The sequence below is a fragment of the Lutra lutra genome, chromosome 3 (assembly GCF_902655055.1).
Source record: "Lutra lutra chromosome 3, mLutLut1.2, whole genome shotgun sequence".
NCBI classification, from domain to species: Eukaryota; Metazoa; Chordata; class Mammalia; order Carnivora; family Mustelidae; genus Lutra; species Lutra lutra.
Genome location: NC_062280.1, coordinates 106,611,197 through 106,628,403, shown reverse-complemented (window position 1 = coordinate 106,628,403; position 17,207 = coordinate 106,611,197). Strand labels below are relative to the sequence as shown.

At 44.1% G+C, this 17,207-nt stretch overlaps 1 protein-coding gene across 16 annotated transcripts in view; it reads left to right on the top strand.

Annotated features, from left to right (window-relative positions):
• The window catches only part of CLASP1 (cytoplasmic linker associated protein 1), a 278,451-nt gene that overhangs the window by 131,494 nt on the left and 129,750 nt on the right, over window positions 1–17,207 (top strand). For all 16 annotated transcript variants that reach the window (XM_047722647.1, XM_047722646.1, XM_047722641.1 and 13 more), the window contains exon 9: window positions 16,200–16,352. In XM_047722647.1, the coding sequence (XP_047578603.1) occupies window positions 16,200–16,352 (153 nt within the window). The remainder of the gene's footprint in view (window positions 1–16,199; window positions 16,353–17,207) is intronic.

Below are 17,207 nucleotides of genomic sequence, written 5' to 3'. Positions count from 1 at the left end.
GTTTGTGTCTTGGAGTAGACATGGGGTTGGTATTGAGAGTAAGATTAGAATGTGGGTGTTTATTCTCAACTGTCTTATTTCTCTGCCTTCTTATGCAGAAGTATAATCTTACTTTTGCCTCTCTCCTTTGGATTCTAGAGAATTAAGTCATTACAGCAGGGGATGGTCGATTTGAAGGATTATCGCACAAGAGGCAGGTAGCTCTTGGGGCAGTCACATTGTTATGAGAAACTTTTCCAAATTTGGGTGTGAATTTTTCCAGCTGACTCACTTTTGTGCCTTCGTGTGGTCGTAGAGAAGAATTGGGTCACGATTGGCACAGCAGTCATTAAAGTGGCATTTCCGTTGAGAGTGCAAGGTGTAGAATCTGGTATCTGACATTTATTACATTTATTGTCCTTTTAGGGCAAGTTCACAAGTGAAGTAAGTAACTGGTTGAGAGGAGAAAAGAATGTTTAATCAGTGAAAAGATACACTGTGATTTTTGTTACTGTGACACTCAGAAATTAAAGTTGTTGAAATACTAATTGTTGATTCATAGAAGTTCCCTTTCAGCATTCATCACCAACATATAGACTGTTCACAGTCCTTAGAGTTGCTTAGAACTTTCTTAAGCGATAGTAAAAATTTAAGTCTAGGATATTCACTTAAACATCTGCGCTGTACCTTTTGAATAACTTTTATGGGAAATAAGTAACTATTTATTTTAAAGATCTTTATTTGTGAGTGAGCACAGAGAGGAGGGGCAGAGGGAGAGGGAGAGAGAGTCTCAAGCGGACTGCAGGCTGAGTAGAGCCTGGCTTGGGGCTCGATCCCATGACCCTGACATCCTGGCCTGAGCTGAAACCAAGAGTCAGATGCTCATCTGACTGCGCGACCCAGGCACTCCAGGAATAGGTAACAATTTAAATGCCCTACTTTTCTCTAACTTACTACTGCATAGAAGTTTGGGGTTATTATTACAGTTCCATTAACGATGACCAGTTCCTGGTAGGCACGGTGGGGTACCAATGCACGTAGAGGCACCAGTCTAAGCAAGTGCCAGCCTTTTTGGTTCGTGGTCTTCAGGTACGTTGTTCCTTCCCGTGGGAATACACTTGACTCATCATACCTGACTTACCTCTCGGTTTGCCAGCATCATTTTTCAGGATACACAGATTTCCCCCAGGAATGCCTTCTCTGGACCTGTGGAGCCTCTGGGAGTTTGCTTTCCAGAGGTTCTCCGTGCAGCTTGTCTGGCAGCTCTGAGAGGAGGGATGAGACTGTCTTTTCTCTGAGTTGTCAGCACCCAAGCTCAGGGCCTGGCACAGAATGAGCATTTTAAAAACATCTTCTGAACACACAAATAAAAGTTGTGTGAATAATCTTCATGGTACAGATGAGAAACAGGCTCAGAAAAGTTCAATAACTTGTCTAAACTAAGAAACGTTCCCAGGATTTTTGAAGCCTGGAGAGTTTTTTGAAGTCTGTGTATGTTTCACTGCTTTCCATGCTGCCTCCCAAGGTTAGAGTCCCATGTGGGTGATTGAACTCTAATTATTGTTTCATTTCCTTCGGGAAACTGTACACTATCTAATTGATTTACCCCCAGTGCTAGAGCTGCCAGACCCTTTATTCAGCATGAATGAGAGTAGCCCTGAGATGAGGAGGCTTTCACTGGTCCGCCCCCCATGATGTGCATGTGCACAGAGGCTGCTCCCAGCTTCCCCCTCCCTGCCATAACCTGACCATGCTGCAGGCGACTGCTTATGTATGATGTCCCATCTGGCCCGATGCCCAATCATTGAGAACATATCTACCCAGTGACCTTCAGAATGAACAGGATTGGTAAACCAGGCAGATGCAAAGTTATTGTAACTTTGTTAGAATGGGTTTCGTGGAGTCTTCTTATAACCAGGTTCAGGGTTGAATAGGTGTATGCATCTGATTTTTTTAAAAAATGAAATTGGGAAAAAAACCTCAATTGAAAGTCCCTCTTTTTAATCTTAAAATTAATTTTTAGCGTCTTTAGTTTACTTGGGTTTATTTGTACAGAGATGAAAACTGTGCTTTATACTGTAGTCAGTTACCTGCAATATTCAGGCCACAATAAGCATAGGCCTGTGGCCTTGAGGCTGGGCCTAGGCATCAGAAATTCATGGCACATTTTCAAAGAGGAAGAGTAACTTCCTGGTAGGGCCCCTTTTCCTGCTAAAAGAGTGACCTCTACCCTGGTGCTTAATCAAAGGCATTCCTTTGCTTCATTGTTCATGGTAAATTGGACCCTTCCTCCTACATTTTCTTCCCTCCTACTCTTGAATTCCCCTTCCATGACAGAGATCCCTGAGTAATGCTCCTCACCCTTGTAAATGAGCCACACGCCTTTGGTGAAAGCCTTACAGAGTGATTTTGGCCTTCCCTGAACCACCCTGTCCACACTGTCGCTCACCACCCCCTGTGAAATTTTGCCTTCTTCTGTTCCAGGATGCTGTTCTTTTCCCGCATCCCCCTCTTCGCAGATTTGTATTAACTCTTTGTACCGGAAGTTCCCTGTGGGCAGTTAGCATGCATGTGTTGTTCTTACTGTATTCCCCGGGCCTAGCAAAATGCCTGAAAGCTAGTAGATCCTCATGTGTTTATTAAATGAATAGACAAAGGAAGGAGGTATTTATCCAAGACAGGTGGCAACTAGCCTGCTGCTCCTTCTATAAATTACCTTGGCTGTTCTTCCTGCAAGCAAGTTAATGGTTTGCTCCTGAACTTAGAGGTACTGAAAGGGAATCTCTTGGCTCCTTTCCATTCCATTTTCATTCCGTCCCTTTCTGCCTCTTGTCTTCTCCCCTCCCCAGCATTTCCTCATGTAACTTTCCCTTTTCTCCTCCACCTACCTTAAGGAGCCCATTACCTACTGGAAGAGAATCCCAGCCTCTTAGGTCAGAGCATGGTTTTGAGCTGGACTGAGGGTGTCTAATGGTGTCCAGGACCTTAGCCCCATCTGGTATGCTCAGAAGTGCCCTGCAGGGTCATGTTTGTACGCAACAAGGCTGATTTTGACAGGCAGACGGGAGGATAGGATGGGAGTGCTCATAAATTGGGTTGGAAATACTGGTCCTCTTCGGCATATATTGGACAATATGATTATTATACAGGGAGTGCTGTGGGAAGCCATTACAAAGGTAATAGTGAGTGGGTCTCAGTGGTTGGCCGAGAAAATGGGCATGTGGAGTGTGGTACACTCACTTGACCTTATGCTTAGGGCTAGAAAATAAGCAGTTGATCAGTGTGAAAGGATAGCTATTGAACAAATAACATCAGTTATTTATATGCCTGTAATTTACAAAAAACTAAGGATATCCTGTACCTCATGACCTATAAAACTATTTACCTGCATTTTCTCCCCTTAAAAAGACACTTGTGGGGCACCTGGGTGGCTCAGTGGGTTAAAGCCTCTGCCTTCGGCTCAGGTCATGATCTCAGGATCCCGGGATCAAGGCCCGCATCGGACTCTCTGTCCGGCGCTGAGCCTGCTCTTCCCCCCACACCTTCCCCTGCCCACGTACCCCCCCCCCGCCTCCCTCTCTGCCTACTTGTGATCTCTGTCAAGTAAATAAATAAAATCTTAAAAAAAAAAAAAAAAAAGACACTTGCTCACCACCTCCTGATACTGATACCTTCCCTAAGCTTTCCTTTGCTTGCTTCCTGTTTGTAGTCTGCAGCTGTGTGGCCTCTACACATGGCCCAGCATCAGAATGTCTTAGAACCTCTCTGCTGCCAGATACCCAATCTGGATCATTCTCTAGACAAATAACAGCAATAGACCTGAGTGTCATTTGCAATTAATGGTAACCCGAATGTAATTAAAAGAATTTTAGAAAGCTAACTACTTTGAAATTTTGAAACGAGTTATTCTTGACATATTACTTTTTGCTTTGTAATTATATAAATAATTACAGCAGTATGAACGCCAGGTAGCTGTTAGAGCAGGCTCAGTAAAAGACACAACTGCCTCCGCAGTAGGTTTGTTGGAAGCTTGTGTGTGTTAAAGTTATTCAAAGCCCTGTTTTTTATGGACATAGAAAACCACTGTAATATGACTTCTAACTTTTCAAATTGCAAGATTGAAATTATTCAGATTTGAATCAACATTGGACTGAAGAAAGAAACTGTAATAGTTGGAGAAGATACAACAGACCCAAACTCTTGATGCATTTACTTAGAGATATTTAATAGGAAAGAGCTCTTTTTCTTAAAACAAGACTATAATGATTTCTTCACTGTGGTGAACTTTTCCTTAGGCTCTCTTTTTGAGCTCTCCTGAGCTTGACTGATCTGTTCTGTAGGATTCAGTGTAGCTTTTGATAATCTTGTTTCCAAGGTGAAAAGCCTGAGAAGTTGCTAAAGACTCAGAGAATATGAGTCAGTAGTGACTTGATTAAATTCACTTTCTGTCAGGCTCTGGGCAGGGGCTTAAAGCAGGATACAGAAAGGCCTGAGGGCTTTCATCTCTGAATAGTTTTGACATCTAGAGTAAAGTTATACATATGACCACTTAAGCCTCCTCTCCCCTCCTACTCTTCCTCCAGCTACTAAAGTTTGGCTTAGGTGACTAATAGAGGGGCAAGAGGCTGGTCCCAGCTCTGTGAACCTGGTAGGCAGAGGAAGCAGGAAAAGTTCTTTTGGGGAAGGTTTCTCTCTGCTTTTGTCTACCCTGGATCTTTCCAGAGTTTAAGGCACTAACACACACATGTCTGGAAATGATGGTCCTCTACAGCACTTAAAACCAGGTTTTCAATCTGCCCGAGAATCCTGGCTCACCCGAAGATATTAATACGGAGTCAGGTCAAGTGTTCACAGAGCTTAGTGGCTTGCTGTTCCAGCAGTAAGGGTAGCTTATTCCCATCTTCCCTAATTTCCCCTCTGGGGATGTCTTTGATGCTCAGGATATTAGCAGTCTCTTTGTGTTCCCTTCCTTTTGGTTTGGTTCCCGGGGTGAGTTTATAGTCTTTGTGAAGTGTGTTGGGAGATACTCTTCCTCAAGATTGATCTGTACCTGATTATTGCTGTGTTGCCGTAGGTTCTTTTATCTGGGGAAGGTATAGTATTAACAGGGTTTTCATTTAAATTAGGCTTTCGGATTGGTCAAGAGATACTAAGCTCAGTAACCCTAACCGTGGGGCACGACTGGGGTCCTTTGCCTTCAATCCTCTGCTCCTTGGTGCCCAAGATAGGGTCAGTCTCAGAGTAGTGGGGCTTCTGAACCCTGGACTATGCAGGAAGCAGCTGGCTCATTGGTTCATTATTCCTGTTGGAAATTCCTTGCCTGTCCTACATCTGCCCAGGAGTCGTCTTTGGAATTTGTTCTCACCGTATATTCACTGAGTATGGTAATCCGAAGGGTTCCTGAATGATGTCAGGCATGTGCACATTGAAAACATCTCCCATCCTCGGTCATTGTTGAGTCCCTCGAGACTGGACATGAGTAATAGAATGACTCATGTCGCAGGGTTCGTAGGCGGGCACAGTGGATCCTTTCTGAGTTTATTTGGCCCTGTTCTGTTTTCTCTTGTTCTGTATTCGTTTGGAGATCCTGTGTATTCCTTTAGCAAAACATCACACTGACTCATAACAGCTGCTGGTTTTGTGTGTCTGTTCCCTGAGCTGGACTGTGAGCTCTAGAGTGAGAACCATGACTTTTCTGTCTCCATTTCAGCTCCCAGCAGAGTGCCTGGCACACAGTCGTGCTTGATAAGTAAGTGCTGAAGAGCTGAAGGAAGGAGGATGCAGGTGCTGTGTTCTCTGTATTCAGAAGAGGCATCCCCTCCAGGGGCCTCCAGTGAGAGGAGGCTGATGCTTCTGGGCATCCATCCAGTTTCATTCTAGAAGTGACAGAGGGATTACTTTGAGACCAAACCACCTCTCAGCTGACCCTGTGCCCTGGACTTGATCTTCTAAATTACAAAGAGGCAATTTTTAAGAATTGATACCACTTAGCAGAGGCATAGCCCTAATTTACCTTTCTTTTCTCTTCCTTATAAACGCCTAATTTCTTTCCTGTGACCCTGACAAGACTGCTGTTGAGACTGTCCCCAAGGCATCTTGACGGGCGGGCAGCTAGATCTCTTGCTTTTGGAGCCAGCTCTAGGGAAGGTGGTTTGACCGGGCCTTCCCTTTCTCAGAAATGCTCATGCAGTTTTTCTCTGCTGTATAACCTGCATTGTTGTATGCCTCTTAAGAGCATTTAAAAAAAAATCTTCTCCTGGGGGCACTTGGGTGGCTCAGTTAGTTAGGTGTCTGACTCTTGGTTTTGGCTGTGATCTCGTGGGTTGGGAGGTGAAGCCGACGTCAAGCTTCCTACGCAGTTAGGGACTCTGCTTGAGAGTCTCCATCTGCTTCTGCTCCGCCGCCCCCACCGCGTGCCCCCCCAGTCTCTCTCTCTCAAATAAGTAAATCTTTTTAAAATGTCCACTCCTGGGGCGCCCGGCTGGCTAAGTTGGAAGAGCAACTCTTGATCTTGGGGATTGTGGTTTGAGACCCACATTGGGTGTAGAGATTACTTAAGTAAATACGTAACTTAAAAAAAAAAAACACAATCTGGGGCGCCTGGGTGGCTCAGTGGGTTAAGCCTCTGCCTTCAGCTCAGGTCATGATCCCAGGGTCCTGGGATCGAGCCCCACATCGGGCTCTCTGCTCAGCGGGGAGCCTGCTCCGCCCCCCCCTCCTCTGTCTGCCTGTCTCTCTGCCCACTTGTGATCTGTCAAATACATAAATAAAATCTTAAAAAAAAAGCAATCTGTTCCCGGTTCTTCAGCCCCGTCCACATATGTTTGAAGGGCTGGCTCCTTGTACTCGTGGCACAACACAAAAGTGGTGTACATACTTGCCATTTGCTGCGGGCCCATGGTTTTTGTCTTTACATATATCGTGTGATCCGCAGGAGATCTTTAATCTAGCACAGAGATAATCTGGGTTGCAAGTGCAGGGAAACAAATCCCACTGTGAATGGGGAAGGGAAGTCACTGGCTCCTGGGACTGGGTTTCACTGTGGTCTCTGGGGAGGTTTCACTGTGGTCTCTGGGGCGCATGAGTGGTGTTGCCCTTCCTGCTCTCTTTCCATCTCTTGCTCTGCTTCCTTCTGGTTTGCTTCCCTCCACGTGGTTGGCTCCAGCACTTCTGGGCTTGCAGCTACACGGCCCCAGTTCAGAAGAGATTGGCTTCAGAATTAATTACTGCTATGGCCCTAGCGGAGTCCTGAAGCTTTGGCCACGCCTGGGTTCGCCCATTCCCTGAGGCAGCGCTGAGGTCACTCCTAGAGGGAGTGGGAGACAGCTGGTCACCCAAGACTGGCTCTTTGCTCTCAGTGCAAGATGGGGTTGGGTTGAGCAGGAAACACTTTGGATGCTCGCTGTAGGTGGGCACTATTACCCCTTTTCTTCCACAGGTAGGAAAACAGAAGTGTATTTCCATTTTCTTTCTAAACCTTGAGGTTAGTCTTAATGAAAAAGTACAGGCCTGTGACTGCTGGCCATGCCTTTGGGCAGGCTCACTGCCAGCCAGCCCTGCCTTTCCTCTCCCACAAAATCATCCTTGGGCCTCTCTGTTGTTCATATACGTATTTCTCTTCTGAGCTGGCTCATTGTTACCTGCTCGTAAACCAGAGAGAGGTGGTCAAAACACTTTCTGTCTGAAAGAAGGAATGAGCGTTGATCTGCACCTGCAGAATGCGCTTGTCACTTCCTCCCCAACGTGCACGTTTCGCTCCCACCGGGGCCTCTAAGAAACAGGTACCAGTGGAGGTTTGCTCATGGCCTCCTTACCCTTGGTTTCCCTCTCCAGTTTCTGATAGTGCTGTCCTTGCCTGTCTTCTCCCCAGCTTTCCCCCCTTTTAGCTCCCTTTGGAAAGGAGGAGTTAAACTAAATGAATTTTTGCCTCTTTGTCCTGTCTCTTCTCACTTTATCTGCAGATAAAGGTGTCATGGCTGAGATAATCTTAAATGCCAGCAGAGCTTTCTGGCAGCAAGTTCTTGGCTGAAGGAGTAGAAAGGGATCCCTCACTGTAACGCTTGATGGTGTTTCAGGTTCACCTTTCCTGTGGTGGCGAGGGGATTACCGGTGCCGAAGGGGCAGGAGTAGCACTTGGTGTGGCCCCTCCGTAGCTTCCATTGTGGATTTCCATTTTATACTGTGAAATAGGCCAACACTTCCAGCCAGGCTAAAGCTTGTTATATCCCTTGCACTCTGACAAAAGCATTTCTTAATTTTATTAATGGTGGAGGAGAATGGGACTCTTGGTTCAGGATATGGATATTGAAGGGTGTTCTTACAGAGCGTCATTAAAGGACTGATCCTGCTTGATGCTGATTCATATTAGCTGAACTTGTGAGGGGATACACCTATGCCACTCTGCATATTTTGAAGGAGGAATACAGAAACTAAGAAGAGAGGCAGTCGTTTGCCCTGCTACCCCATTCAGACAGTGTGGCTTGCACTTCTGTGCCTCTCTAGGCACCGTCCAACTTTGCTTAAAATTAAAAGCCAGTGAGGACAAATGGGCAAGAACTGTAGTTTGGCTAGTGAGAAAAGTAACTTTTTGTACATCTCCAGATCCATGAACATGGGATGTCTTTTCATTTATTAGGTCTTTAATTTTTCTTAACAATGTTATGTAGTTTTCAGCCTACACCTCTTAATGCTGCTGTCAATTGAATTGTTTTCTTAACTTCATTTTTGGATCATTCATTAGTGATGTATAGAAATACAATTGATTTTTCTGTATTGGTCTTATATCTTCTTACCTTGCTGAGCTTATTTATTAATTCTAATAGTTTTTAAATAAATTCTTTACAACTTTCTACATGTAAGATTATGCCATCTGTGAACAGAGACAGTTTCAGTTCTTCTATCTAATCTTGATTTTTTTTTCCTTCTTTACTAATTGCCTTGGCTAGAACCTCTAGTATAGTGTTGAGTAAGAGTGGCAAGAGCAAGCATCTTGTCTTATTCTGATATTAGGGGTAAAGCATCAATTCTGTTGCCATTAGATATGATGTTAATAGTATGTTCTTTATGAGTTCCCTTCTAATATCTGTTGTGTTTTTAGCATGATTTTGTTTTGATTATTGGCCAGTACTTTGCTGCATCTGTTGAGCATGTTGTTGTCTTTTATTCCATTAATAGAATGTATTAAATTAATTAATTTTTATAATTAAATCAACATTACATTCCTGGGATAAGTCCCACTTGGCCATGATGATAACTCTTTGTATTGTTGCTGGATTTGGTTTGCCTCATATTTTGTTGAGGATTTTTATGTGTATGTTTGTAAGAGATACTTATTAATGATTCTGTGTTTAAGAAATTATCTTGAGTAATTTTCTTAAATAAGCAAACATCTGTTATAAGAAATAAATAATGCACAGAAAGCACTTAACTTAGCACAGTGCTCAGCCCATAGTAAGTGGCCAGTTTATGCAGATTGCCTTTTAAAAAACATTATTATTATGATGACTCATATTAGAGGATCTTAAGTCAGGCAGACATGGACTTGAATCTTGGCTTCTTCCACCTTCTAGTTAACCTCATGACTTTGGGCCCTGGGTATTATACCTAGACGTGATAAGTATTTTCCACCTTTAAGAGTGGAGTTTTCAGGAGGATTTGATGAGCATATGCAGAGCACCGAACACAGGTTCTGGCACATAGTTACAGGGTGGGATGAGGTGAAAGACACACTTCTGGCCATGTAGCACGGAGAGGGGCACAGTCGGCTCTTTCTGGATGGAGCTGGGCAAGAATTCCAGAGGGGCAGCCAGCAGTAGACTAATGTTTTCAGGAGTAAACAGGAATATGTTGGGCATATCAGGCAAGACTGCAGAAAGTAAAGCCTTGGATCTGTGAACAATTAAAAGGAAGAAATTTAGAGATATTTACGAAAGCTGCCAGCCTTTGGGCTTATTATCATGTCTCTGTGCAGCCTCTTTGGGGAATGCTAATTATATTGTGGTTACTAAGCTGCCACATTACTAACTCCCTTGGAGGAGAATTTCGGTAACAGGGGAGTGGGTGAATCTGCAAGCCTCTTGGGAATATCTGTTTCCACAAAGTGACTCTAATGCAGTGAAACAGAGAGTTAGTTGTCTTTGCTTTAGAAAATGAGACATTTCCTCCCCATTGCCACTAGTCAAAGCCTGCCTTAGGAGAAAAGAGAGGAAAAGCTTTGTGGTTTAGGTTCTTGCCTTCCTGGCAGATGGACAACGGAATAGACATTTCTTAGTTTCTGTGACATTTTGTTTGTCCTCATGGATGACTCTATACGTTTTCTAAATGGACAGTGTAATCCAAGTCTTGTAAATACCAGGTTCTAGACACCAAACTTGAAGACTTGTTTGTTTTTTTAAGATTTTTTTCATTTATTTGCTAGAGAGCAAGAGCACAAGTGAGCAAGAGTACAATCAGAGGGAGCAATAGGCAGAGGGAGAAGCAGGCTCCCTGCTGAGCAAGGAGCCAGATGTGTTGCAGGACTCAGTCCCAGGACCCTGGGATCATGATCTGAGCCAAAGGCAGACGCTTAACCTACTGAGCCACCCAGGTGTCCCGAAGTCTTGTCTTTAGACTGATCTGTTTCTCTGTGATCCCTGGACCCAAACCTGTAGTCATGGTGGTATATATAATGGTCTTTCTGATCTTTTGGGGGGGCGGGAAAGATTATTTATTTATTTGAGAGAAAGAGAATGTGTAGGTGAGTTGGGGGAGGGGCAAAGGGAGAGAATCTTCAAGCAGATCCCCCACTCAGCACCATATCCAACGTGGCGTTCAATCTCAGGATCTCACAGCCCATGAGATCACTGCCTAAGCCAAATCTGAGAGTCAGACGTGTAACCGACTGAGCCACCCAAGTCACCCCTCTAATCATATTTGACCCATAGAATGTGTCTGTGGCTTTCTGCTTTATATCCTTCCCTGTTTGGCTTGGTTAAAATTCAGTTCCGAGGCCTTTGGGGCCCTGCGAGGGCTTGCTCAGGGAATTCAGGGCCTGAGTCAGTTGAGGCTGATGGACTGCTTCTGCCCTCCGGGCTGGCCATGGTCACTCTCTAGCCTCCACTCAGCACCTTTTCCACAGTTCAAGACTTGTGCAAGACACGTTCACAGGCCTGCTTAGAATTCTGCTGGTTTGGGACGCCTGGGTGGCTCAGTTGGTTAAGCAGCTGCCTTCGGCTCAGGTCATGATCCCAGCGTCCTGGGATCGAGTCCCACATCAGGCTCCTTGCTTGGTGGGGAGCCTACTTCTCCCTCTGCCTCTGCCTGCCATTCTGTCTGCCTGTGCTTGCTCTCTCTCCCTCTCTCTCTGACAAAAAAAAAAAAAAAAAAAAAGAATTCTGCTGGTTTGCTTTTGGGTCCACGGATGACTGTGTTTGTTCTCTGGCCTTTGGTTTCTTCAAAAGGTCCTATCTCTTCTGTGTTTTAAAATGTCTTTTGTATCCGTAGCCCTTTTCAGCGTGCTATTTTGCTGTTTTCACCCCACTGTGCCTACTAACGGGGTTGCCAGGAATGAGTTGATGGAGAGTTGGATAAAGATCACAGTGTCACTCTGGTCATTTAAAGATGTCTCGTCCCAGTGCTGTAAAAGTGGGAAGGGAGCCCAGGTGATTTAAAGGATTAAAAGACTGGGACCTGAAGGCCCAGGTTTCTACCCTAGACTGTCAGATGAGAGTAGTGACTCTCAGATGACAGTCTTTGTGGTGGTGGCTAGAGATAGAATCAGTTACTCCTTTGGGCTCAGGGAAAACTTACCCTTCTGTACGACAGAAAAAAAGACAAGCCTTCGAGTTCAGTTTCTAGAACTTGGAATTACAAGACTTGGATTACACTGTCCATTTCCTGTGTAACAGATGTCCTATAGTGTGAAAAAAATTTTTTTAAAGGTTTTATTTATTATTTATTTGACAGAGAGAGATCACAAGTAGACAGAGAGGCAGGCAGAGAGAGAGAGGGAAGCAGGCTCCCCGTCGAGCAGAGAGCCCGACGTGGGACTCGATCCCAGGACCCCGAGACCACGACCCGAGCCGAAGGCAGTTGCCCAACCCACTGAGCCACCCAGGTGCCCCAGTGTAAAAAATTTTAAACTGATGTTAATGGCACAAGTAAGCATAGTTAAAAATGCTCATTTTCACACATTTTTTTGTCTTAAAGGTCTTGAAAAAGAGGCTATATCCTAACATTTGTCTGCTTAGCTGAAAACCGTAAAGAAAATAGGATTTCACTGATGAGTAGAGTTAAGTATGGGTTGCTTCGTTGAGAAACAGAGAAATCTGTTGGAACCTGGGACTTCGGGGCTGCATCCAGAGTAGATCCCCTCCAACCACAGCCAGGTGCAAACAGATTCTCTCTCCAGTGGAAGATAGCACGTTCTATGTAAGGGAGTTTCCTAGTTGGTTGAAATTGGGTACTTTTCAGAGGGACTAACCTTTTTAATTTGATTTTAATTTTTCTGGGTCTTCCGAAAGCTGGTAAACATGGAACAAACTTACTTTGTGTTAGCCTTCAGGTAATAGGCTCAGTTGGCTTTTATCCCTCCAAGTGCCTTTTCAGGTGAAGTGTCTTAATGTAAAGCAGTGTGAAAAAAAAGAATAAAATAAAAGCAGTGTGTCCCAACTGCTAATCTGAAAAACAAATAACATTCTTTTCCCTTTCTGCAATTTTTTTCCCTTTCCACAATTTTGGAATTTCTAATTCCAATAAGACATACGAATTACTCCCCCCCCCCCAAGATTTTATTTATTTGACAGAGAGGGACACAGCAAGAGAGGGAACACAAGCAAGGGGAGTGGGAGAGGGAGAAGCAGGCTTCCTGCTAAGCAGGGAACCAGATGCGGGCTGGATCCCAGGGTTGTGGGATCATGACCTGAGCCAAAGGCAGATGCTTAACGACTAAGCCACCACAGGTGACCCATGAATTTCTTTCTCCCTGTCTCTTTTTAAAAAGATTTATTTATTTATTTTAGAGAGCGAGCGAGTGCGTGGATGAGCCAGGGTGGGGTGAGGGGGCAGAAGGAGAAGGAGAGAGAGAATCCCAAATAGACTCTGCATTGAGTGAAAAGCCCAATGCAGGGCTCGATCCCATGACCCTGAGATGACATGAGCCAAAACCGAAAGTTGGATGCTCAGTCGACTGAGCCACACCAGTGCCCCGAGTCAACTTTCTTTGTTAGTATAGAGGTCGCATGAAAATAATTGAATCTTTTTTTAGAAAAAGACTTTACTTATTTGAGAGAGGAAGAAAGATAGCAAGAAAAAGCATAAGCAGGGGATGGGGAGAGGTGGAGGGTTGGGAGAGGGAGAAGCAGGGTCCCTGCCCAGCAGGGAGCCCTAGGTTCCTTAAAAAAATGTTATGCTTTGCTTTGGTATAGCCTTAAGTTACTAGCATGTCTGTCTAACCCCTGGAGGCCTCTTTTTTTTTTTTTTTTAAGATTTTATTTATTTATTTGACAGAGAGAGATCACAAGTAGGCAGAGAGGCAGGCAGAGAGAGGGGAAAGCAGGCTCACCGCTGAGCCAGAGAGCCTGATGCGGGGCTCGATCCCAGGACCCTGAGATCATGACCCGAGCCAAAGGCAGAGGCCCAACCCACTGAGCCACCCAGGCGCCCCGTGGAGGCCTCTTTTGAACTTCTGATAGGTCTGGCGTACTGTAGCCTTCTCTCCAGAAAATAGTTCAGCCCTTCTACCAAGGCCTGCCCTCTCAGGGTCTCAGTGAATGCCTTGGGCGAGTCTCCAAGATCATTCTGCTCTGGTGCTCAAACACCTTCCTACTTTGTGCAGACACTGGGACTTGTTCAGTTTGTAGCTTCCTGGTCATTTTTCACCTGCCTTGTGTGTGGAATTTCACTCCTGCACGCATGGCCTATGAATCAGTGCATTTCTAGAGCTCTCTGTGTAGCTTCCTCTTTCCTAGCACTCCGCCTCTACCTTCCAGCCCCCTCTGCCTCCTTGAAGTCTGATGATCTTCATTTTCTCAACTTAGCAGGGCTTCTAGGTTCAGTTTGGGGTCTCCTTCCCAGTACTTGGTGGCCTGGAAATTGTGTCCAGGCAGGAAATTGGGTGACTGTGTAGCTCACCTTGTTTCTCTCTTGGGGCTCACTGTTCTGCACTGCCTGTTGCCCCGCTTGAAATAGTTGTTTTATGGTCTCTGGTTTCTGGCTGTTTGCTGTAAGTGGTTGAGTCTGGCTGGTCCTTGATAGGCAGTCATTGCTCTGGTAGAAACTCCAGGAAATCCAGTGACATTGGCCCATTGAAAATAATTCTCACCAAGTGAATGCAGTTCTCCAAGGCGTGCCTGCCCATGTTAGAAAAACTAAACAGACTTGACATGAATTTCCGAGTGAAGCATGATAGTGCTTCCCCTGTTCGTTATGCCCCTTTCCCACAGACTGAAACTGTTACTGTTACTATTCTGACGAGAATAATGATTAGAGCTTCCCTGAGGGCACATGGGCTGAGAGCAGTCCTTGTCACTGCTAATATTGGCAGTGCTCAGTGGGTGACCTTTCCTTTGGGGTGCTCTTGTCCTTCACATCACACGTAGTTTTCCTCTTGGGAATGGCCTCGTTAACGTGCTTGCAGTTCAGGAATCATCTTTTGATTCCATGTGGGAAGTCTGTGCTGAGAGACCACCGAACTTCTGAATCAGTAGGGGATGTGTGGCTTTCAAGGGCCGCCTGTGAAAGAGGATTGCTTGATCTGGGAAATCTGGGAACTGTAAAGGCATGTTTGAAGGAGGCTATTTTGCACAAGGATATGTATGTAGGATGGGTCATACTCCCACCAGTGTGGAATGAAAGAAGCCGTATATTTGGAAGTGGATTGTTGATAGTTGCGAGGGACAGTAGACTCCTGAGTAGACACGAGACTCGGCTGTTGATAACTGAGCCAAGAAGCGACCAGATCAAGGAAACAGGCTGCTGTTTGTTTTTTCTGGTCAGCAATTATTTACTTCAGATGTACTGGTAAAGATCTGGTGCACTTATTCAGAAATCATGAATATTACCAGCTACAGATGTTTGTTTTCTTTTTGTTGTTGTTTTTAATTACTCTTTGGTTCTTAGAGTGACTAAGACTCACAGATGCTGAATGACTCACAGATGCTGTGGAAACCCATGGTACTCTGTGTAGTGTGCCATGATAGCTTTAAGTTTGTGGCATCCAAATGTTTTTAAATATGTTGACTTTTAAAAGCCCAAAGTTCTTTTCTTTTTTTTTTTTTTTCTTTTTAATTTTAAATGCAACCTGAGAAATATTCCTTGGATCCACTGATGCTTAGAAATTTTAGAAGTTAATGAGCTGAAAAAACAGTGTCAACCCCACTTAAAGAGAAATGAAACATTGAGGAGGAGGTGTTTTTTTCACCTGTCAAATTGATTGACATTTAAAAATGATTGTACTATAAGTTGGCTAGCTATTAAAAAATAAATAAAAATAAAAATGATAGTATTTAGTGTTGGCAAGGGTGTGACAACATAGGCATTTCTTTGAACTTCCAGGAAAAAAACACATCACCTTTCTGAAAATAAGTTTGGCAGTGTATACTAAAAACTTTTATACTCTTAGACCCTGCAGGTATTGCTTCTAGGGTTTTTTTTTTTTCTTTCTTAAAATTGTTAAAAAGGTAAACAAAAATGCAAGTAGTAAGGTGTTTGTTGCAACTTTATTTCTAGTGGTGACGTATTAGAATGCCTAACAACAAGAGTGTTTCAGTTGTGCCATTTTTTCATTACAAAGTACCCTGCAACCATTAAAACAGTGTTTATGAAGCATATTTCATTACACGGAAAAATGCAGATATTTGAAAATAAACAAAATACTCAATGATAGGTAGCCTCGTGTCAGGTGTTACTAAAAAATGTGTGCAAGAATTGTCAGAAATATGCCAAAATGTTAAAGTAACTGTTTTTAGGTGGTGGTTTTGTAAGAGATTGTTTTCTTCTTTACGTTTTCTCTATTTTCCGAAATTGGAGCAGGAGAGCATTCTAGATATGTGAAAGCGAGTGTGATAATTTATATCTGCATTCTGGACTTAGCTAAGACCTTTCTAGACCCTGCACTGGCACCTCAGATCCCAAGAGTAGGCACACCTTTCATCTCTCTAAGGCTAGTTTGTTTTACATTTGGGTGAAAAAGTACCTTTTTTTTTTTTTTTTTTTAAACAGTGATTTCTCTGCTTACTCTTCAGATAAAAATTTTGATGATGAAGATTCTGTGGATGGTAATAGACCTTCCTCTGCTAGTTCTACATCATCCAAAGCTCCGCCCAGCTCACGGAGAAATGTTGGAATGGGGACCACCCGCCGGCTTGGGTCATCCACTCTGGGATCCAAGTCTTCAGGTAAAACCAACCCCCTGGGGGTGCTGTGGGGGTTGGCTCTGTCCGCATTTAAAACCAGATGAACCATGGTGCTTGCCTTCTGTGTCCTTCAGGAGTGAAGTAATTCTGTTGGTAATAAATTTCTGCTTGCTCAGTGTTGCAATGTTTGGTATGGGGGAGCCTGTGGGAGAATATGGCCAATCCAGAGGCGAGCTAGAGCTCGGAGACAGAGCAGGAGTGTGCTGTTAATGGCTTTATTCAGATATGGGGTTCCAGCAATGCCAGACATTACCACGGGGCCTTTTTTTTTTTTTTTTTGGCCAACTTAGCTACACTGAGACTGTCCAGAAGTCAGATGGTGTGCCTTCTGTCCTTAAAATGTATTTTGTCCCTATAAGTAGTGCTGTTCTTTATGAGACCAGTATAGATGTTGACCACAATAAATGGTAGAGATGAGCTCCCCAATCTTTGAACATTGATTTACAAAGATGTCCTCCTCTAAATCCTCCTTCTCCCACCCCCCAATTTAGACAGTTTTGAGTTCTTGTTATATACCACTTGCATTTTGCTGTCACATTTTTAAGTTGACATGCAAATTTCTTTTTACTTCAAATTGTATAGCCATTGTTTTGAGACCTGTTCTGATTGTTAAGATTGGGCTTTTGAACTTGGCTAGATGTGCTAAATTAGAACTGGGGTAAGGATTGACCTTAGAATCCTGTTTCCTTCTGGTGGTCTTCCTGGCTTTCTGCACTGGCCCTAGACTGTTGGGGTCTTCCTCAGTCAGCTCAGTGTCCCTGCAGTGCCTCTGCCACTAGCTTCTCTGTCAGTGTTAAAGAGCTGTGCTTATGGTTGATAGGGATGTTCACACCACGG